The sequence below is a fragment of the Macaca fascicularis genome, chromosome 2 (assembly GCF_037993035.2).
Source record: "Macaca fascicularis isolate 582-1 chromosome 2, T2T-MFA8v1.1".
In the NCBI taxonomy this organism is placed as follows: Eukaryota; Metazoa; Chordata; class Mammalia; order Primates; family Cercopithecidae; genus Macaca; species Macaca fascicularis.
In genome coordinates this window covers 110,327,058-110,346,618 of record NC_088376.1, presented here as the reverse complement: position 1 = coordinate 110,346,618, position 19,561 = coordinate 110,327,058, and the positions used below count along the sequence as shown (strand labels likewise).

General features: G+C 60.1%; 2 protein-coding genes across 16 annotated transcripts in view; one reads left to right on the top strand and one right to left on the bottom strand.

Moving 5' to 3' along the window:
* The window catches only part of SCAP (SREBF chaperone), a 69,332-nt gene extending 57,697 nt beyond the window's left edge, over positions 1-11,635 (top strand). For 3 of the 12 annotated variants that reach the window (XM_045384943.2, XM_074031962.1, XM_074031963.1), the window contains 16 exons: positions 49-175; positions 1,618-1,730; positions 3,149-3,243; positions 4,656-4,754; positions 4,913-5,131; positions 5,980-6,356; positions 6,844-7,032; positions 7,193-7,394; positions 7,466-7,581; positions 7,836-8,355; positions 8,453-8,538; positions 10,172-10,254; positions 10,359-10,525; positions 10,700-10,780; positions 10,964-11,170; positions 11,251-11,635. In XM_045384943.2, the coding sequence (XP_045240878.2) occupies positions 49-175; positions 1,618-1,730; positions 3,149-3,243; positions 4,656-4,754; positions 4,913-5,131; positions 5,980-6,356; positions 6,844-7,032; positions 7,193-7,394; positions 7,466-7,581; positions 7,836-8,355; positions 8,453-8,538; positions 10,172-10,254; positions 10,359-10,525; positions 10,700-10,780; positions 10,964-11,170; positions 11,251-11,496 (2,927 nt within the window). In that variant the 3' untranslated portion in view covers positions 11,497-11,635. Of the gene's footprint in view, positions 1-48; positions 176-1,617; positions 1,731-3,148; positions 3,244-4,655; positions 4,755-4,912; positions 5,349-5,979; positions 6,357-6,843; positions 7,033-7,192; positions 7,395-7,465; positions 7,582-7,832; positions 8,356-8,452; positions 8,539-10,171; positions 10,255-10,358; positions 10,526-10,699; positions 10,781-10,963; positions 11,171-11,250 lie in introns of all 12 variants that reach the window. The other 9 variants (XM_045384939.2, XM_045384940.2, XM_065540514.1 and 6 more) reach the window with 7 other exon arrangements.
* Positions 11,636-11,899: 264 nt separating this feature from the next.
* Positions 11,900-19,561, bottom strand: part of PTPN23 (protein tyrosine phosphatase non-receptor type 23) — a 33,344-nt gene continuing 25,682 nt past the window's right edge. For 3 of the 4 annotated variants that reach the window (XM_074031960.1, XM_005546958.5, XM_015445805.4), the window contains 20 exons: positions 19,323-19,454; positions 18,959-19,039; positions 18,752-18,883; positions 18,619-18,666; positions 18,192-18,248; positions 18,039-18,097; positions 17,785-17,864; positions 17,558-17,672; positions 17,414-17,479; positions 16,866-17,011; positions 16,222-16,533; positions 15,992-16,146; positions 15,747-15,898; positions 15,481-15,660; positions 13,641-15,387; positions 13,363-13,547; positions 13,131-13,235; positions 12,911-13,049; positions 12,705-12,818; positions 11,900-12,626 (listed from right to left, as the gene is read on the bottom strand). In XM_074031960.1, coding sequence (XP_073888061.1) covers positions 12,147-12,626; positions 12,705-12,818; positions 12,911-13,049; positions 13,131-13,235; positions 13,363-13,547; positions 13,641-15,387; positions 15,481-15,660; positions 15,747-15,898; positions 15,992-16,146; positions 16,222-16,533; positions 16,866-17,011; positions 17,414-17,479; positions 17,558-17,672; positions 17,785-17,864; positions 18,039-18,097; positions 18,192-18,248; positions 18,619-18,666; positions 18,752-18,883; positions 18,959-19,039; positions 19,323-19,454 — 4,485 coding nt within the window. In that variant the 3' untranslated portion in view covers positions 11,900-12,146. Of the gene's footprint in view, positions 12,627-12,704; positions 12,819-12,910; positions 13,050-13,130; positions 13,236-13,362; positions 13,548-13,640; positions 15,388-15,480; positions 15,661-15,746; positions 15,899-15,991; positions 16,147-16,221; positions 16,534-16,865; positions 17,012-17,413; positions 17,480-17,557; positions 17,673-17,768; positions 17,865-18,038; positions 18,098-18,191; positions 18,249-18,618; positions 18,667-18,751; positions 18,884-18,958; positions 19,040-19,322; positions 19,455-19,561 lie in introns of those variants that run through there. The other variant, XM_074031961.1, reaches the window with a different exon arrangement.

Genomic DNA, 19,561 nt, shown 5'->3' with positions numbered 1-19,561 from the left:
GAGCCCCTGTGGGAGGGGCTGCCCTGATGTGCCCTCTCTGCCCTCCAGGGAAGATCGACATGGTCAAGTCCAAGTGGGGGCTGGCCCTGGCCGCCGTGGTCACAGTGCTCAGCTCGCTGCTCATGTCTGTGGGACTCTGCACACTCTTCGGCCTGACGCCCACCCTCAATGGCGGGTAGGTCCCCAGCAGGCTCCACTGGGCCACAGGGTGGGCTCAGGCCAGAGAGCCTTGCACTTCTGGGTACTTGGCCTTCCCTGGACTGGGTGTTTGCTGTGACCTCACGTCTTCACATTGTCGTTTTTGACATTTAAGAGGTATATTTTCTTCCTCTTCTTTGTCTGGCTTGTATTCATACTAGTGTTTGTATATAGCATATCTAGCTATAGTGAGTGTCCATAGGTACAGAAGTGTGTATTTGTGGGCTGGGTGTGTATATATGGGGTGTGTGTTGGTATGTGTGTTTGTGTATACATGAGTATGTATTGCATGTGTGTAGTCGGATTTGTGCATCTGTGTTTATATATTCTATATACACACACCGCACACACACTGCAGCTTGATGGCTTAAGCCACTGGAGGTGTGAGATAGAGAACATTTCTTTTTTTTCGTAATTAGAACATTTAAATGCCTAATGAAATAGGTCATTTTAGAGGAAGCTCTTTGGAAGATATGAGCACACTGTAATTTGTTGCCTTTTCCACCGATGTTTACTTTCCCCTTGCCGCTCCTCTCTGAACCTTAGTCTGGAAGCCCTTCCCTTGGCTTGTCCTCAGGCTTTGATCTTGGCTCTGGATAGGCCCACCTGCCTGTCTGTTAATGGTTATTAATGGATTATGGATTGGCCTGTCCCCCACCTTGGACCGTCAGGCTGGTCGTATGAAAATCGACGTCGTGTTTTGTTTCTGGTAGTTTCCTTGCTCTTAGATACCTGCTCCCTTTCCTGAGCCTGATGGTGTTAAACACCGCCCTCCCATACCGTCTGCCGTACCCTCTACAGGGGCCCTCCCTTCCTTCGGCTCCAAAGCAGAGGTCCCGCAAGTTATAACTCAGCTGGCGTTCCTCGCACATAGACTTTCGTAGGTTCTGCCGCGGGGAGTGTGGGACGGTGGGCTCAGATAGCTGGTAGAGCTTTCTGTAGGAACAGTTGTTCTCCGCACACAGCTTCTCAACAAAGGTGAGTGGGCCTTCAGGGTGGTTTCATCTCCTTGCGTATTTAGCTGTGATGGATCCACCCAGAGTTACTGGCGTGGGTTTTGGCAGCAGTCATTGTCTTTAGCCAGCAGTCCTCCTGGGAAGGGCAGGGAGAAGTGTGGTCTAGCAGTGGCGCTGCACAGCTCTCCCTGAGGGGCCTCTCCCAGCCCCCCTGAGCCAGATGGCTAGAGACGGGACAGCTGCTGGCCCCTCCGCAAGGCTCTGGAGCCTGCCTGAAAGCTGAGCACTGTGTAGATGCAGGCCTTGTTGGGTGAGGTGGACAGGGGAGGGTTTCTGCCCAGTGGTTGTGGGAGTCACTCAGCAGCCCCTGTAACAGGCTGGAAACCCCATAGCCTTCCTGAGGGCCCAAGTCTGTTGGGAACCACCACAGCACTGTCCTCACCTTCTCCTTCTCTGTCCCCAGCGAGATTTTCCCCTACCTTGTGGTGGTTATTGGGTTAGAGAATGTGTTGGTGCTCACCAAGTCCGTGGTCTCAACCCCGGTAGACCTGGAGGTGAAGCTGCGGATCGCCCAAGGTAACACAGTGGGAGAGTTGGGCAGGGGGCTGCAGGAGGGGCTGGAGAGGGGCCTGTTCCTCTTGCTGCTGACGCTCTGTGAGCAAACAGAGCCCCTGAAATGTCCCTTGCTCTTGCCTCCAGCATAATATGCAGTGGGCCACTGGGCCCTGGCAGCCCTTGAGTGTGTGCCCTGGGGAGCCATGGGGCCACTGGACTGTACTTCGTCCTGGTTCATGTGTCAGTAAGAAAAGAAAGCAAACCAGGCTGCGTGCCATGGCTCACACCTTCACACCTGTAATCTCAGCACTTTGGGAGGCTGAGGCAGGTGGATCACTTGAGCCCAGGAGTTCGAGACCAGCCTGGGTAACATAGTTAAACCCCATCTCTACAAAAGATACAAAAATTAGCAGGGCATACTGGCATGCACCTGTGGTCGCACCTACTCAAGAGGCTGAGGTGGGAGGATTGCTTGAGCCTGGGAGGTCAAAGCTGCAGTGAGCTGTAATCACGCCACTGCACTTCATTGTGGGTGGGGCTTGTATTTGGTGGTGACTTTCTGTTTGGGGATTTTAGTGCCTGGTATTTTCTCTTACTGCCTCACTCCAGCACACTAGCCCAAGCCCCAGGGTCTGGCCGTTTCAGAGATGCTGCCTTCATGGCTGCCAGAAAAGCTCCCTTTGGCCCTGCTGGTAGAAGCTGGGGATCTGGGGTTTTGGGGAAAATGAGAAAAGGGAGAAGCGGCCTTGGAGGTCTGGTCACTTGAGCGTCTTCCTCCTCGTCACCTCCTGTCACCCTATGTCTGTGAGGAACAGGACTGTAGGCAGCTGTCCATTCATCCAGCAAACCTCTGTGAGCCTCTGTGATAAGCCAGGCCCCGTGCTGGATATGGAGTTAGGAAGACATGGGGCGAAATAGTCCTTGCCCAGTAGGAGCACAGAGCCTTAGACATGTGACAGTGTGATAGCATGGGATCAGGGCTCACCACAGGAAGGGGCTTGAGGAAGAACGCAGCCAGCTCCTCCACCCCCTGAGTGCTTCTGCCATGTGGCTGGTGGGCACACTGTCATGCTGGCCCATACAGACCAGACAAGAACCACATGCGGAGGTTGGATGTGGCTGGAGTGGGTGGCACTTGGCTTTCCTTGTGGATTTTCTCATCTCCACTCTGCTGCTTCCCCCTTCTGATGGTTATAGCTCTCCCCTGCACCCTCCAGGCTGTGAACACCTGTTCCCTGTAGCAGCTGTGTGGTGGTGACAGCCCCTTAGAGTCTGGGCATTAGCAGGGCCCTGAGGGTTGGGGTGCTTTGGTGGAATGGCTGCTTCAGAGGGCTGGGGGCCCTCCCCATGCCTCTGCCACTCTGAGGCTCTTGAGGTTGTGTGAGTCATGTCGCTGAGTGGCCACGTGCTGCCCTGTGCCCTGTTGCTGCCCTCTGCAGGCCTAAGCAGCGAGAGCTGGTCCATCATGAAGAACATGGCCACGGAGCTGGGCATCATCCTCATTGGCTACTTCACCCTAGTGCCTGCCATCCAGGTAAGGCCCCAAGGCCTGCCACCTGGATGAGCATGGAAACAACTGCTGTGCTCCCCAGCTGTGCAGCCATGGACAGGGTGCTCCCCTCTTCAGCACAGGCATCCTTGCCTCTGAGGTGGGACCTCTTTGCCTGGCAAGCGGATCACTATAGCACACAGATGGCCCCTGGCACGCCTGACTCAGAAGTGCTCAGCAAACTCTGGCTGGGTTCCGAGATTGAGTGCCTAGCCAGGCAGGCTCTGCGCTTGACCCTCTCTTCCTACCCCTCCCTGCCTGCTTCCCCTTCAGCCAGGTGGCAGGAGGAGGCTGCAAGGGCATGGCAGAAACTGAGGACTGTCTGTGCCATTTCAGTCACACCTGTTTCCCATTTCTGAGGGAGAAGCACCGTGGGGTTCCTAGACCCTTCCTCCGGTCTCTTCCTTTGGCCCTGACCCATGCTGCCATCTCCAGACAAGAGGCCTTGCCTGGCCTGACCTGTGGAGGGCCACCACCCATTGCCCAGAGTGACCCTGCTCTTGGCAAAGTGCCCTTGCTCAGCTGTGGGCTGTGAGCAGAGGTGGAGGTGGCCCTGCACTGAGCTGGAACCTCAGACTGATGCCGGCCATTCCAAAAGGAGTTGCAGGAAGGGGAGGATGCCATCTTTTCTCCCCCATCTTTCCCCCAGGGCTGGCAGGATGGGGGTGAACAGAGAACAGATGGGCTGTGGGCTGCTTCTCCTGGAAAACAGTAGTATCTGCAGGATAGGGTAGTCTTGGGACGTTAGAGCTGAGACAACCACTGTGCCACTGTCTACCCCACGGTCTTACCCCAGATCCGAGTAGCACTGTGGTGATGCGCTAGAGGTCTCAACACCGACATCTCAGAAAATTCTGTCTGCTGACAGAGCTTGGGGAGCAGAGAGCTCACCCTTTTTCGATTTTAGAGGAGAGTTTATCCCTCTCTCTCTCTCCATTGTTCCAGGGCAGTTGCTGGCTGGGAACCTTTCTGAGAGCCCCTGAATCAGGCCTGGGCTCTGGCTGGGTTGGTGATGCATGAGCAGGGCGGGGGCTCTGTGGGGAAGGACTTTTTGGGGAGCAGGCTGGTGGGGCTTAGAGGTTGCCAGGTTGGATCAGGCCTTCAGTCCTCTCTAGGGGGACCGGAAGATTCAAGGAAGGTACTCCCCCCTCCCCTTTCAGCCCTTTCTGAAGAAAGTGTGAGGGTTTCTGCTGCCCCCTGGTGGAGACAGGGTGAGCTGCTAGTGGTATGTGAGCTGAGGACCAACCAGCATCTCTCTTCATCTCTGCTGTGCCCTGCCTGCTGCTGCCCTGCTGGTTCTGAGGTGGCTGCAGTCCGGGCACTGCTCCTCTAGGGCTGGGGCAGTCAGGTCATGGCACCGCCTCCCCTCCACCCCACCCTGTGTGCTCTGATTCCAGGAGTTCTGTCTCTTTGCTGTCGTGGGGCTGGTGTCTGACTTCTTCCTTCAGATGCTGTTTTTCACCACTGTCCTGTCCATTGACATTCGCCGGATGGAGGTAGGAGTGGGCTGAGCCTTGCCCCGCCCACCTCCTCAGCCCTGGCTGTACTGAGGGAGTCCTGGGTGAGAAGGGTGTGGACCTTGGGCAGGGCAGTGGTCCTGTGCGGGCGCCCTCTGGATGGTGGACTCGGGCCCTGACCACTGTGCCCCCAACAGCTAGCGGACCTGAACAAGCGGCTGCCCCCTGAGGCCTGCCTACCCTCAGCCAAGCCAGTGGGGCAGCCAACGCGCTACGAGCGGCAGCTGGCTGTGCGGCCGTCCACACCCCACACCATCACGTTGCAGCCGTCTTCCTTCCGAAACCTGCGGCTCCCCAAGAGGCTGCGTGTTGTCTACTTCCTGGCCCGCACCCGCCTGGCACAGCGTCTCATCATGGTACCTGCCACCCCTGCCCTGCCCTCTTCTGGAGGGCCAGCGCTCCAGGCCTCTTGTGGTGCTGCACTTGTCCTTAGAGTGGCGAGGGATGCTCCTCAGGCTCTGGTGGCCCCTGGAAACCTGGCTCTGGGGAGCTGCCTGTTGTGTCCTCCCTGCCCAGACCCTGGTGGCTTCTGAGGAGACAAGCCTGTGGGAGAAGCAGCTCCAGGGCTCTCAGGTACAGGAGCCATCCTCTCCCGAGAGTGGCCCAGGACAGGAGCCTGTTAGTCGAGTGCTCTGGGATGGACCCACCTGTGGCCACATTTCCCTGGGCCACATTTCATCGGCCGCTGCATGGTGTGCAGACAGTGGAAAGTGCTGGGCAAAATCAGTCACCAGCCAGGCTGCGCTGGCTGCGGGGCAGCAGTGCCTCTCCCAGGGAGCTGAACTGAGACGGGAGGAAGGCTGAGGCTCCCTGAGACTAGGCCCTCTGGGGGACTCTGGAGCAGGTCAGGCAGCTGGCCCTCTGGCCATGCTGACCATATGAATGGTAGCAGCTTTCTGATCCCAGCTGAGGTGGAGATTAGGGACCGGGACATTCTGTGTCAAACCTCAGGGTGGTTCAGTCTATTTCCAGGCCAAGAAACTCAGCCCCTAACTGTGGAAAGGGAAGCAGGCCCTCCAGCAGCAAGTGCTGGCAGGTGTTAGCAGGAGGACTCGGAGAGGCAGGAGGAAAGCACACAGTGGGGCCTGTGTCCTCTCTCCATCCCTAGGCCTCAGGTCCCCGTGCTGCTTTCCTCTCAGCATGAGGGCTGAAGCTGCTGGGGTTGAGGCCCATTCCTCCCACTGAGTACCCTGCTCCACTGCAGGCTGGCACCGTTGTCTGGATTGGCATCCTGGTATACACAGACCCAGCAGGGCTGCGCACCTACCTCGCTGCCCAGGTGACGGAACAGAGCCCGCTGGGTGAGGGAGCCCTGGCTCCCATGCCCGTGCCTAGTGGCATGCTGCCCGCCAGCCACCCGGACCCTGCCTTCTCCATCTTCCCACCTGATGCCCCTAAGCTACCTGAGAACCAGACATCGCCAGGCGAGCCACCTGAGCATGGAGGTCCAGCAGAGGTTGTCCATGACAGCCCAGTCCCAGAGGTAACCTGGGGGCCTGAGGATGAGGAACTTTGGAGGAAATTGTCCTTCCGCCACTGGCCGACGCTCTTCAGCTATTACAACATCACGCTGGCCAAGAGGTGAGCTGGGCCATGCCAGGTGCCACCTCCTCACTCGATGGTGTCAACTCACCATCCCCTTTCCCCAATGTAGTAGGCCCACAGTTTGAATTCTGCAAATAATTAAAACAATTCATAAGGTTGTGAGGTGGGAACTGGTGGTCTAGGCAGCCATAACCCAAGAGCAACCCCAGGTTCCTCTGAGGAGTCACAGGTGGCTGCCAGCCCTCGCTAGAATGAGACCCACCCACCTGTGCCAGGAGTGGGGAGGGAGATACCCCACACGGTCAGAAGGGCTACTTGGGTGCTGGTATCTGGGACAGCAAGGTTGGCTGCTAGGCTGGCCTGGGGAGGGACCTACCTCTGTCCCCAACCCCCATGCTGGGAGAGTCTGGCCGGTGGAGCTGAGGCGTGCCTGGGGAGGAGGGAGCGGACTGGCTGGCAGGCACAGTAGGAGGAAGCCTTGGGAGGGGGTCCCCCGCTGAGGCTGCCCACTGTCCGGATCCAGGTACATCAGCCTGCTGCCTGTCATCCCAGTCACACTCCGCCTGAACCCGAGGGAGGCCCTGGAGGGCCGGCACCCTCAGGATGGCCGCAGTGCCTGGCCCCCACCGGGGCCCATACCTGCTGGGCACTGGGAAGCGGGACCCAAGGGCCCAGGTGGGGTGCAGGCCCATGGAGACGTCACACTGTACAAGTAAGGTTGCTGGGTGGGGTGGGGTGGGATAGAGTGCGGGGAGGGGGACAGGTGGGCAAGAGTGCGGGGAGGGGGACAGGTGGGCAAGAGTAGGGGAGAGGGAGGAGGGGAGGGGACAGGCTATGAGGTGTGTCTCACAGCAGTCCGCCTTCCCGTGCAGGGTGGCGGCACTGGGTCTAGCCGCGGGCATTGTGTTGGTGCTGCTGCTGCTCTGCCTGTACCGCGTGCTGTGCCCGCGCAACTACGGGCAGCCGGGCAGCGGGCCCGGGCGGCGGAGGCGCGGAGAGCTGCCCTGCGACGACTATGGCTATGCGCCACCTGAGACGGAGATTGTGCCGCTGGTCCTGCGCGGCCACCTCATGGTGAGCGGGGGCACAACGGCCAGGCAGGGGAGGGCTGGGGCCTGGCCCACACCAACACCAGGCTCCCGCAGGATATCGAGTGCCTGGCCAGCGACGGCATGCTGCTGGTGAGCTGTTGCCTGGCAGGCCACGTCTGTGTGTGGGACGCACAGACCGGGGATTGCCTCACGCGTATCCCGCGCCCAGGGTAGGTGCGGCTGCCCTCTCCTCTGTGACCCCCCACCCCCCTCACCCCACCACCTACCCCGTGCAGCCATGTCTCTCTCCTCCTTTCTCCCTCTGACGTATCCCCAACCCCTCCAGGCTCCCTCCCACCCCCACACCGCACCCTCTCCGCTTGTCCCCTCTAATGGCCCCTCACTTCCCCCTCTCACCCTTTCCCCCTCCCCCACACCCCCTCTCCTACATCCCCTCTCACTCCACCATCCTGGCCCCCAGCAGGCAGCGCCGGGACAGTGGCGTGGGCAGCGGGCTTGAGGCTCAGGAGAGCTGGGAACGACTTTCAGATGGTGGGAAGGCTGGCCCAGAGGAGCCTGGGGACAGCCCTCCCCTGAGACACCGCCCCCGGGACCCTCCACCGCCTTCCCTCTTCGGGGACCAGCCTGACCTCACCTGCTTAATTGACACCAACTTTTCGGCGCAGCCACAGCCCTCACAGCCCACTCAGCCTGAGCCCCGGCACCGGGCGGTCTGTGGCCGCGCTCGGGACTCCCTAGGCTATGACTTCAGCCGCCTGGTGCAGCGCGTGTACCAGGAGGAGGGGCTGGCGGCCGTCTGCACACCAGCCCTGCGCCCACCCTCGCCTGGGCCGGTGCTGCCCCAGGCCCCTGAGGACGAGGGTGGCTCCCCTGAGAAAGGCTCCCCTTCCCTTGCCTGGGCCCCCAGTGCGGAGGGTTCCATCTGGAGCTTGGAGCTGCAGGGCCACCTCATCGTGGTGGGGCGGAGCAGCGGCCGGCTGGAGGTGGGCAGAGGGGCTAAAGGTGGGCAGAGTGGCTATCCACCCCGGGGATTGTGGGCCTTTCTGGTGGGCAGGTGCTCACAGCCTCTGGACTTAATAGGTGTGGGACGCCATTGAAGGGGTGCTGTGCTGCAGCAGCGAGGAAGTCTCCTCAGGCATTACCGCTCTGGTCTTCTTGGACAAAAGGTGAGTGTGGCCTGCCCCAGCCCCAGATGTCCCCAGCCTTTGTTGGCTAGGCCATACTCAAGATATCTTGAGTCTTGAGTCCTGGTTCCTGTCCACTGCTGCACTGTATGTTTCGATTGACCTTCTTGATGACCAGCCCCACACGTGTAAGCAGAGGGCAGTCCACTTGGATGGGAAGGTAACAAAAGCATTAGGGGTGTGACGTGCTCGGAATTGGGCCTGGCACAAGGTGACCTCCCAGGGCCTTAAGCAGTGACAGTGGGGAGTGATAACACTCCTGTCCTTTCTCGCCCTTCTCAATGAAGCCAGTTTCTCTGATTAGCTTGTCAGTCTTGAGCCTTTGGGGTATCTTGGTTGCATTTTTAGTTACAGAAACAAAGTGTGCTTGCAGAACCCTCTTCTCCTTGGCTGCTGGCGGCTGTTCTCTGCTCTCCCTGGTCCTGTCGTGCTTGCCCTCCTCAGCAAGCCTGCTGGCTGTGGGCGTCACCAGGGCTCCGTCTGCATGCACACTGCTTGGGGAGTCTCAGTCACCTGGGTTCTGGCCCCACCTCTGAGCTGGTGAACCTGGGTCTCCACCCAATGGCCAGGTGCCTTCCACCGAACGCCTTCGCCTGCCTGTCCCACACTGGCTCCTCCTCCAAGGCTCCTTGACTCTTGGTGGCAGCACCATCTGACCTAGAGCTGGAGTCTTTCTTTTTCCTTGGGGAGGGGGCGTCCCTTGCCCTTAGTGCTGTGGATTTCTGCCAGTGGCTGCTGCCGTCATTCCTGTCAGCAGAGGTTCTGCATGGGCCTTGGCTGACATCCTCTCCAGCCTGGCCAATTTCCCCAGGTCCCTCTGTGCTTCTTGGAAATTCTCCTTTGCTGCTTGTTTTAGCTTTAAGGAAAGCCCCGAGGTCTCAGCCCTGATCCTCAGGGTTCCTGGTGACTGTGGTCACTCTTTGTCCACCCACTTCCAATCATACAACTGTGGCTTCCCCAGGTCTGGTGTGGCCCTTCAAATTCATGGGCAGAGGTTGGAGGCATGCATTGCCTTTCGCTACATTAAGATTTTGAACCCCACCTGCTTTGAGGCTTTGGGGTTATTGGGCAAATATACCCATCCCTGCCTGTCAGACTGTACCTAGGAATTTTGGAGAGCAAAAAAAAAATCCTTCTTTGTGGAAAAAGGAATTGGTGTGGGCTGTGATTGGGTTGAAGCTGCTTTTATGTGGAGAATGCAGGCTTCCACAATGCCCAACATAGCCCACTCTGCATCCTGTTTCCCCTCAGCAGTCTTCCCTTCAGCTCCAGGCTACATGGAGCCCTCCGCTTGTTTTTAATTTACAAACTTATGTGACATTCACCAGGTACCACCTTACACGTTAGCTCACTTGATTCTCATGACCATTATGTGAGATGGGTACTCTTATCCCTATTTTGCAGACAAACTGAGGCACAAGGAGGTTAATATTTGCAGTTGCCCTCTGGCTCCAGCATCTGTTCTGGTACCATGTGCTTTCCTCTTGGCCATGTCCCTCCTGACCCTTCTTGAACTGGCCCTTTATCTCTCTTGTGCCCACATGCTCAGCCCCAGGATTGGGGCTCTCCTGGGGCTCTAAGGGAGAGGCCCCTGGCAGCTGTTCTTCTCTTCCAGGATTGTGGCTGCGCGGCTCAACGGTTCCCTTGATTTCTTCTCCTTGGAGACCCACACTGCCCTCAGCCCCCTGCAGTTTAGAGGTCGGAGGGCCTGGGGTGGGCAGGTGTTCACACTTCGTGGGATGTGCAGGGGCCGTCTGCCCATTGCCTTCTCAGAGATCCTTCACTTGGCCTTTTGTCCTCAGGGACCCCGGGGCGGGGCAGTTCCCCTGCCTCTCCAGTGTATGGCAGCAGTGACACAGTGGCCTGTCGCCTGACCCACACAGTGCCCTGTGCACACCAAAAACCCATCACAGCCCTGAAAGCCGCTGCCGGGCGCTTGGTGACTGGGAGTCAAGACCACACGCTGAGAGTGAGTATTGTCTCATCTCTTGGGTGCTGGAGTGGCCTGGCGCAGGGTGGGAGCCTGATGCATTCGTCAGGGAGAGGCTGGAGGAGTCCTGGTGAAGGACAGAGGGCATTTCCCGGCCAAAGTATAACTTGGAAAATCCCAGAGACCAGAACCTGAGGTCCATCCCTGTCACAGGTATTCCGTCTGGAGGACTCGTGCTGCCTCTTCACCCTTCAGGGCCACTCGGGGGCCATCACGACTGTGTACATTGACCAGGTGAGGGGCCTGCGGGGCGGGGGTAAGGGGGTACAGAGCCTGTGGCCCATGTTTGCTGACTCCTGGGAGCTGGGCCCCTTCCAGGAAGCAGAGTCAGGGCCCCACCCACCAGGGCACAGGAACACCATTTTTGACAGAGGTACTCCACCACAGTGACCCCGCTCCCCTGACCTGTTTCCCCAGACCATGGTGCTGGCCAGTGGAGGACAAGATGGGGCCATCTGCCTGTGGGATGTACTGACTGGCAGCCGGGTCAGCCACATGTTTGCTCACCGTGGGGATGTCACCTCCCTCACCTGTACCACCTCCTGTGTCATCAGCAGTGGCCTGGATGACCTCATCAGCATCTGGGACCGCAGCACAGGCATCAAGTTCTACTCCATTCAGCAGGTAGAGGGGGTGGGGATCATAGGATTCTTGGGACTTTAGGGAAGGACTCAGGACTGAGCTTGTCATGTCCTTGCCTCCAGGATCTGGGCTGTGGTGCAAGCTTGGGTGTCATCTCAGACAACCTGCTGGTGACCGGCGGCCAAGGCTGTGTCTCCTTTTGGGACCTAAACTACGGGGACCTGTTACAGACAGTCTACCTGGGGAAGAACAGTGAGGCCCAGCCTGCCCGCCAGATCCTGGTGCTGGACAACGCTGCCATTGTCTGCAACTTTGGCAGTGAGCTCAGCCTGGTGTATGTGCCCTCCGTGCTGGAGAAGCTGGACTGAGCATGGGGCCTCCCTGCCCAGGCAGGGGTCTGGGGTGCTGTGTGGGGGCCAATGCACTGAACCTGGACTTGGGGGAAAGAGCCGAGTATCTTCCAGCCGCTGCCTCCTGACTGTAATATTAAACTTTTTTAAAAAACCACATCTGTCAGGCACTTTGGGAGCTACTTGTCTCTCTCGGAATTGTTTGTGCACACACTCTGCCTGGACCCTCCTCAGAGCTGCTGAGGAAACATACAGCATGGCACAGGTAGCAAAGCGGGGAGGATGAGCAAGCCAGAACTGCAGGACCCTTAAAGAACTGTCCTGGTAGTATAACAGTTTGGTACCATCCTGTTATCCACGAAAGGTGCTAAGTTCCTGCCAGTGCTACTGGAGCTGAGGCAGCAATGGGCAGACTCAGACATGGGCCACAGAACAGGGTGGTTTATTATTTCAATAGCAAAGAGCTGAAAAATGTCAGGTCTCATAAAGGAGCAGAACCTGACCCAGAGCCTGCAGTACATCTCCACCCCACAGGGGTGCAGACTGGGCCAGGCAGGCCAAAGGCAGCAGAAATGGGAGTAAGAGACTGTGCCCACTGAGAAGCTCTGCTGGGTGTGGGCAGGTGGGCATGAGAGATGTAGTGTAAGGACCAGGTAGGCGAAACCTGTTCAGGTCTTGTTGAGTGTCCACAGTGGATCCAGAAGGCTGAGGGGGTCGTCAGAGGGCTGGGTGGCCCGTAGCCCTTGCCCGTTATGGGCCTGCAGAAAGTTCTGCTTGCTCATCCGCTGCTTGCCCCGCAGGGAGCTATCCAGGGAGAAGGCCTCTGGGGTCAAGGAGGCCAGCAGCTCCAGGGAGGAGGAGGGGGGCCCCGAGCTGGGGGCTTCAGGCACTGGCGGCTCCTCCTTAGGCTGGGGAGCCTCAGGCAGCGGGGAGGAAAGGGGGGGCGGGGAGGAAGATGGGATTGGGGTAGACTCTGGGAGGCTGGCTGGCGGGAGGCCTGGGGGCTCTGCAGGGCCTGGCAAGCTGGCAACTGGGGACTCCAATCCCCCAGGAGGCCGGATGCTGAGCTTGGCAATGGTGGCCTGGATGGAGCTGATGGGCACATCCCCACCGAGGACCAGGTCCTGGGAGTCCTGAGGAAGGTGGTTCTGAGAAGACAGAGTGGGTGAGGAGAGGGAGTCCCAAGGTTGTGGCTGTCCCAGCAGCTTCCAGGGAACCTTCCTCACCTTCTGGCTGATGCTTGCGCTGGCCAAGGGTTTGCATGGAGGGGGCACACCATGGCGCTGCAGGACCTGCTCCACGTGTCTCACCACTGCCTCATAGCAGAACCGGAGGTGCAGCTGCACAGGTGCATTTGGCCAGGTCAGCCAGGCAGGGGCCCGTCACCCGGAGACAGAAGGCCCATCCCAGCCCCACCTGCCCAGATCCTCACCTTCTCCTGCAGCATGTGCTTCCTCTGCTGCCGCATGCGTCGCACCAGTTGAGGCAGCTCAGGGATTCCATTCCCAGCCTCCACCTCCTGCACAGCTGCGTAGAGCAGCGCAAAGGCTCCCGTGCGGCCCACACCAGAGCTGTGCCAAGAAGGGGGCATGAGGCTGGGGAATGAGGCCAGGCCAAGAGCCCGCATAGAGACTGTCAGGCCCACCCTCTACCTGCAGTGCACAACGATGGGCGTGTGCAGCGGCCGCTGATGCAGGTAATGTGCGTGCACCTCCTGGATGAAGTGCAGCAAGTTGCTGGGGCTGTCGGGCAGGCCTCTGTGGGACAGGATGGGGTGGGGAAGAGCCTATGAGCCAGACCTGATCTCAGGCTCTCATCCCTCCCAGCACCAAGGACTGGACAGCACCCCAGACCCCCAGCCACCATCCAGAGCAGTGGACGCACAACTCAGGCCAAGTGGGGAAGTGGAGGTGCACGAGAGAGCGCTTGAGGCTCTGGTCTCGGAACTGCAGGCTCAGCACACGTTCCACATGCGTTTCAGTGCTGCGGACGCTGCTCAATGCCAGGCTCAGGGCACCGTGCACCATGGGCTGGCCCCTCTCGGTGGGGAAGTAGCGTGCCACTTTTTGCTGAGGGACAGACAAACCAAAGCAGGGCTGGTTTTCCAGGATCCCCTGCCCTGCCACCCCACACTGCCCTCGTGGGCACCCAGCCCCTCTCACCTTCTCCATCTCAGCCTCAGAAACCAGCATGACAATGACTGACACTTTCTGCTCATGGACCATGAGCCAGAAGTCAGCAGCTGTGCCGGGCAGTGGGGCCTGGGTGGCCACTAGTGGCGGGCAGTATGGGGAGAGCCCCTCCACGCAGCTGGCATTGATGTAGTCATCCTTGCCTGAGCGCAGTACCACACGGTTACTGTCGTACGGCATGACATCCTGGTACCGGTTTTTCAGTGAGTAGCAGCGGGCGATGGCGATGGAACGGCCTCGGGCATCATGTTCCTGTGCATCTTGCAGTTCCCGCCAGACAGTGTCCAGAGCCCCCACATCCCCCAGCTGGCCCCGAAAGGCCTCCAGCTCCTGCTGCAACTGCCGCAGCCTCTCAGGATGCTCATAGGGGTCCCGCTCAATCAGCCGCAGGGCCTGCGGCCGACGGCCCTCAGCTGCGTCCACCTTGGTGGGCTGCAGCAGGGGCTGCCCACCCCCAGGAGGCTGAGTGCTGCCATGCTGGCTCTCCGGGCTGGAGGAGAGCAGGTCTGCAGCTGCAGCGCCTCGGCGCAGGCAAGGGGGTGGTTCTGCTGCTGGGGGCCGAGGGGGCACAGAACCGGGCCCTGGAGATGGAGCAGGTGAAGGCACTAGGTGGGGACTGGGGGTGGGCTGGCCAGCAGGCGAGGGCCCTCGGATGGTAAGAGGGGCTGCCTGGGGGCCCACGGGTCTGGCAGAAGGGGCAGGACCATATGCCAGGGGGGGATGGGGAGGCTGAGGGGGCCCAGGGCTGGGGAAAGGCAGAGCCCCTGAGTGGGCTGGCAGAGGGTCTTGAGCAGGACCTGGGTAGAGCTGGGTGTGCAGGGGGGTTGGCGGCTGCCCCAGAACCCCAGGCTGAGGGGCATAGGAGTAGGGGGACTGTGGGGGTAGGAGTCCTGGGGCCTGGGGTGGGAAGAGGTGCGGATGCTGGAGTGGAAGGGGCTGCTGTGGGGGTTGAGGCCCAAATGCTCGTGAAGGATGGGGCTGGGGCTGGGGCCCAATCCTCGGGGCTGGAAAACCTGCAGGGATCCCAGGAGAGAAGTGGTGCTGGGCTGGGACGGGTTGCTTGGTCCCTACGGGGTAGGTGTAAGGTGTGGGCAGTGACTGTGGTGGGGGCACCGGGAAGCGGGGCTGGGGAGGAGCAGTCGTGGGGTTTGGCCGTGGGGCTGTGTGGCTGGGGATGGGCGCCTGGATGCTATCTACTGTGGTGGTGGCTGGCCGAACCACCATGGTCAGCTCGGGGCTTGAGAATTGAGGAGGTGGGGCAGAGGGCAGACCTGCAACTGGTGGGGCCGGCCCTACCCCCACATAGGGACTGCTCACCACGCCATGCTGGGGGGAGGATCGGGGCACAAGGCCCAGCTCCGGTGTGTAGGCAGGGGCTGGGTAGAGGGCAGGTCCAGGTGCTACGGGCATTGCAGCGGGCCCTGGGGCCCTGGGCTGTATCAGCTGGGTGGGGCCTGAGTAGGTACCAGGGGGCAAGGGGCCTGAGAGATAGTGGGGTCCTGGGCCTGTGGAGCTGGGGAAGGGGCTGGGAGGAAAGTGGAGTGGGGTGGCAGTTCCCAGGAAGGTGTCGGGCAGTCGTGGGCCAGCCACCATGTCAGGGGGAAGGCTGCGCAGCTCCTCGGGGGGGTCTCCTGCTTCCATTGCCTCACTCTCCTCCCTGCGGGGCAGCAGTGGCTTTGGGGCTGTGGGCCGTGGCGGCGGCTTCTTCTTCAGCTCCCTGTGGGACAGGCAGGGAAGAAGTGGGGCCAGGCTCCCATCACCCCAGCCTGTCTGGACCCAAGCCGCACCACAGCCCCAGGGCCACACGAACCTGTCCAAGAGCTGCTGGCGGGCAGCCTCACGGGCCTGGCAGGTGGACTGCGTGCGCTCCAGCAGAGCAGCCACCTTGCTCTCCAGGTCTGCGTAGAAGTCCCTGCCCTCCTGTGACTTCTTCATCAGGTCCTCATAGGCTTCATACGAGGCCACCAGGGTCTGCAGCGTGGAGTTCCACCTGGTGGGCAGAAGGGCCAGCTCCAGGTGAACCATGGGGGTGGGCTCCAGGTGGCTCCAGACAAAAGCAGAGGACTGGGCACTGACTTTTGGTCCAGGTCACTGAGTACCCGCCGCACGGCTGCGTACTGCACGTTGGCCTCTGTCAGTGCGCGGAGGACACGGTCCTGGGCGGCCAGGTTCTGCTCCAGGTATACCTTCAGCTGGTCGTACTTTTTCAGCTGCTCCTCGAACAGCTTCTGAGGGAGGGGTGGGGGCCGGGGATGGACACTCAGGGCCTCGACTCCTAAGGGTGGGGCCCAGAGTCCCTCCACCCTGCTCACTCAGCCCACCTTCATCTCTGAGTGGTCTGTGGTGACCAGTGAGGCAGTGATGTCATCTTTCTGGATAAGCTCACGCAGCTGCTGCTCCAGGGACACACGCTGGTCCCGCATCTCCTGCACCTTGGCCAGGATGCGCTTTAGGTTCTGCAGCACAGCCTTGTCCTCTGTGGGCAACAGTGGTCAGTGAGGCCAGAGAAACCCCCAGCTCAAGTCTCCCAATGGGGTCGGGTGGGGCTCACCTGGGGTGAGGGCCGGTGTGGGCAGGGCAGCCCGGACCTGGTCAAGTGGCCCGCTGAGCAGGCGCAGGTTGCCAACGTGCAGGTTCATGGCACGGTGCAGCTCACTGTTGGTAAAGGAGGCCTTCTCGTGGACTTCCATGTACTTGGCCCATTCTCGCCTCACCTCTGCCAGCTCAGCCTTGGAGGGGACGGAGGTGGCCCCCGTCTGGCCCACCACCTCCTGAAACTTCTGCTCTAGCAGCTCATCCTCCTCCAGCAGGTCTCTGATGTCCTTCAGGGAAGCCTCCACATCCGTGAACACACCTGACAGCACTGGGGGTGTGGATTGTAGAGGCAGCCCCTGAGGCAGGCTGACTGGGCACCCATGGGCCCCTCCCCAAAGAGACAGAACCGCCCCCTCAGGTCAGGGCTTGAGGTGTGCTGAGCAGGGTGCATGAGGTATGCGTACACTGAGCAGGGTGCATGAGGTATGCGTACACTGAGCAGGGTGCATGAGGTATGCTGATCCAGAGGAGTGGGCATGGATACCCAAGCCAGGGCCTAGAGGGGTGCAGCCTCCATCCTCGGTGACCAGAGACATGGAGGAGGCCACAGCAGATGACCTCCACACTCCCCTCCACCTGCTTGCTCTGCCCCTTACTCACCTTGCATGGACTGGACAAGGTTCCTGACAGTGTCGGGCCGGACGCTGAGGGCCGCACACTTCTCCATGAGCTGGGGTGGGATGTGGCTGTAGGCATCAAGGTTGTCCACGGTCTCGGGATCCAACTGCATTGAATCCATGAATTGGCTGTGGGGGGGTAACAGGGCCAGGTGGGTGCTGGGTGCTGATCCAACTCTGACCATGTCAAAGGAGCCGCTAGGGCAAGCCCCACCACTGAATCTGAGGTCTCAGCAGAGAGCAAATTGTGACCTCGGACCCCTACTACCAGGTCTGGCCTGGTCTCACAGAACATGCCCAGGGCACTGCTGGAAATAGTGGGACAGAAGGCACCTCCTCCTCCCAAGACATGACTCCTGCCTTACACACCAGCCCCACCACCCTGGGCGGGAAGGCAGCGTTGGGAAACCTGTTTGGAACGGACATTTCATTCCTTTCCCAGCATAGGCAGCCCTGGGGTTCCCAGAGCCCCAGGACGTGCTGCCTGCCTCCGCCTCCGCCTCCGCCTCCTGGCCCAAGTCCCACACTCACTCCAGGACCTCATTCTTGTCCTCAATCTTGGCCATCATCTCCCGGAGCAGCTTGGCCTTCTCCTCACTGCAGAAGCAACACAGCATTGGCTGGAGACCCACATCTCAAGACACCCAGCCTCCCTCTGTTCCACCCTCCACCCACCTGTAGAGTGACGAGGCCTCGTGGGCAGCCATGGGTACCAGTTTGGCGAAGATGTCAGGGCCTGTAACAGCTGGGTCTGTGGGGTTCACTGGCAAGGGCTTCACCAAGGGGGCTCCTGGAGAGGTGGGAATTGTGGAGATCAGGCCCATGCAGAGTCCTTGAGGCAGCCTCCTGTGTCCTGTCTCCACCCCACCGTCACCTCTGCCCCCACCTCTCAGCTCCCCGACCTTTTACAGGCTGAAGGGTGTCTAATGCTGGGACAGCCTCATGGTAGATGAAGTCGTTGTCCTTCTTGGCAGAATTGAACCTGGGGGTCAGGAGCAGGGGGAGTGGGCAGTGACGGGGTGTCAGTGGAGATCCAGAACCTACTTCCCATGTAGGACATCGCTCTCTGGCACTGAAGGCTTCCTCCCAAAGATGCCAGCAGAGACACAGGACCCTTCACAAAAAGAGGGAACCAGGGCCACCCCCACAGACTCACTTTCCCCCAATGACATCCATAGTGAAACGAAGCGCGTCTTGCACCGTGTCAGGCTGGCCCTGTGGGGTTAGGGACAGGGGTGGGGTCTTAGCACCAACCAAGGCTGGCACCAACCAAGGGTCTGAGGGGCAGCCAGGCCTTCCTCAGCTTTACCTTGGCCAACTTGATGGCTTCATTGAGCTTGTCCAGGGCGCTCTGGAAGTACGCAACCTGTGGAGAGTGGCAGGAAAGCCTGCTCTGTCCTCCTCTGCTTGGACCCCTACTCCTCCTGCCTCCCACCCGGCCCTGCCTTTCCATCAGGTGACCCATCAGATGACAAGCAGCTCAGGAGGCAGCCGGGAGCAGCGCCACGCCCTGCCCCAGCCACCCGCTCTGTGGGGAGCCTGCCCCACCTCCTCAGACTCTGAGGGACGAGGGCTGCACAGATGGGACAACACTTAAGACACCAGGCCTGCAGCAGGTGGTGGCCAGGGTGAGACAGAGAAGGCCACCCCCTGGTGTGTAAGGAGTGGGAGCACACCAGCATCTCACTGAAGGCTGCTATCGGTCCCCAGTCCCCTCCTTGCTGCAGCTCACTCACCCGCTCCCCAAACTTCTGCTGCTCCTCGGCCTGCTTTCCCATGTGCAGCTGGGAAAGAAGAAGAGGTGCCATGACTTGCTTCCTGAGCTGTGGCCACTCAGCCCCACCCCACCCTGGGGCCCCAGGCCCTCACATGAGCCACGGCTGCAAAGTAGTAGATCTTCATCTGCACAAGCTTCTTCCAGTCCTTCTGGATCCGGCCCAGCAGTGAGGCAGTGTCGGGGTTCTCCAAAGCCCGGCATGCCTCCTTGTAGTAATCTACTACCTGGGGACAGGGTGGGGCTCAGTGAGTGGGGGGGTCAACAGTAAAACGAAGGCCTCCCATCAGCCCCGTCCCTACCTGTGCACTGATGCGGGCCACCAGAAAGCTCTTCCTGTTGTCCAACATCGACTTCTCCAGGAGGCACTCCTGAGCCTGGCCCTGGGGAGACACATGAGGTGTCCCTCACTCACCCAAGGCCTCACCCTTCCCCTTCCCCTTCCCCAGGGGCAGACTGAGGGATCCCTCTTCACTGCCCTCTCCCCCAGCTGACCCCACGCCAAGCAGCACCACTGTGCTCCTAGATTCAACAAAGCCAAGGCCCCCTGCTTGTCCCTCACTGCCATCAGCACATGGCCTGGTCCAGGATCCAGGCCCAACTGCCCCCTCCCCAGCCATCCCCTTCCCTGGATTCAACTCCACTCCAACCAGGGCACCTCCTCACCAGCATGAGGTTGACGTTGAGAGTAAGGATCTGGCGGCTCATGTCGACGCTGTAGGCTTGAGGGAAGTGCTCCCGCAGGTAGGCGAAGGCGCCGGCTGCGCACTGGAAGTGGGTACAGGAGACCTTCATGCCCTGGGAGGGAGTGGGAGGATGGCCTGTGTCCACTCCATGGGTCAGGATTCATCCATAACTGGCAGGCTGCCCCTCCCTGGTATGTCCACATGTTCCACTACTGCCCC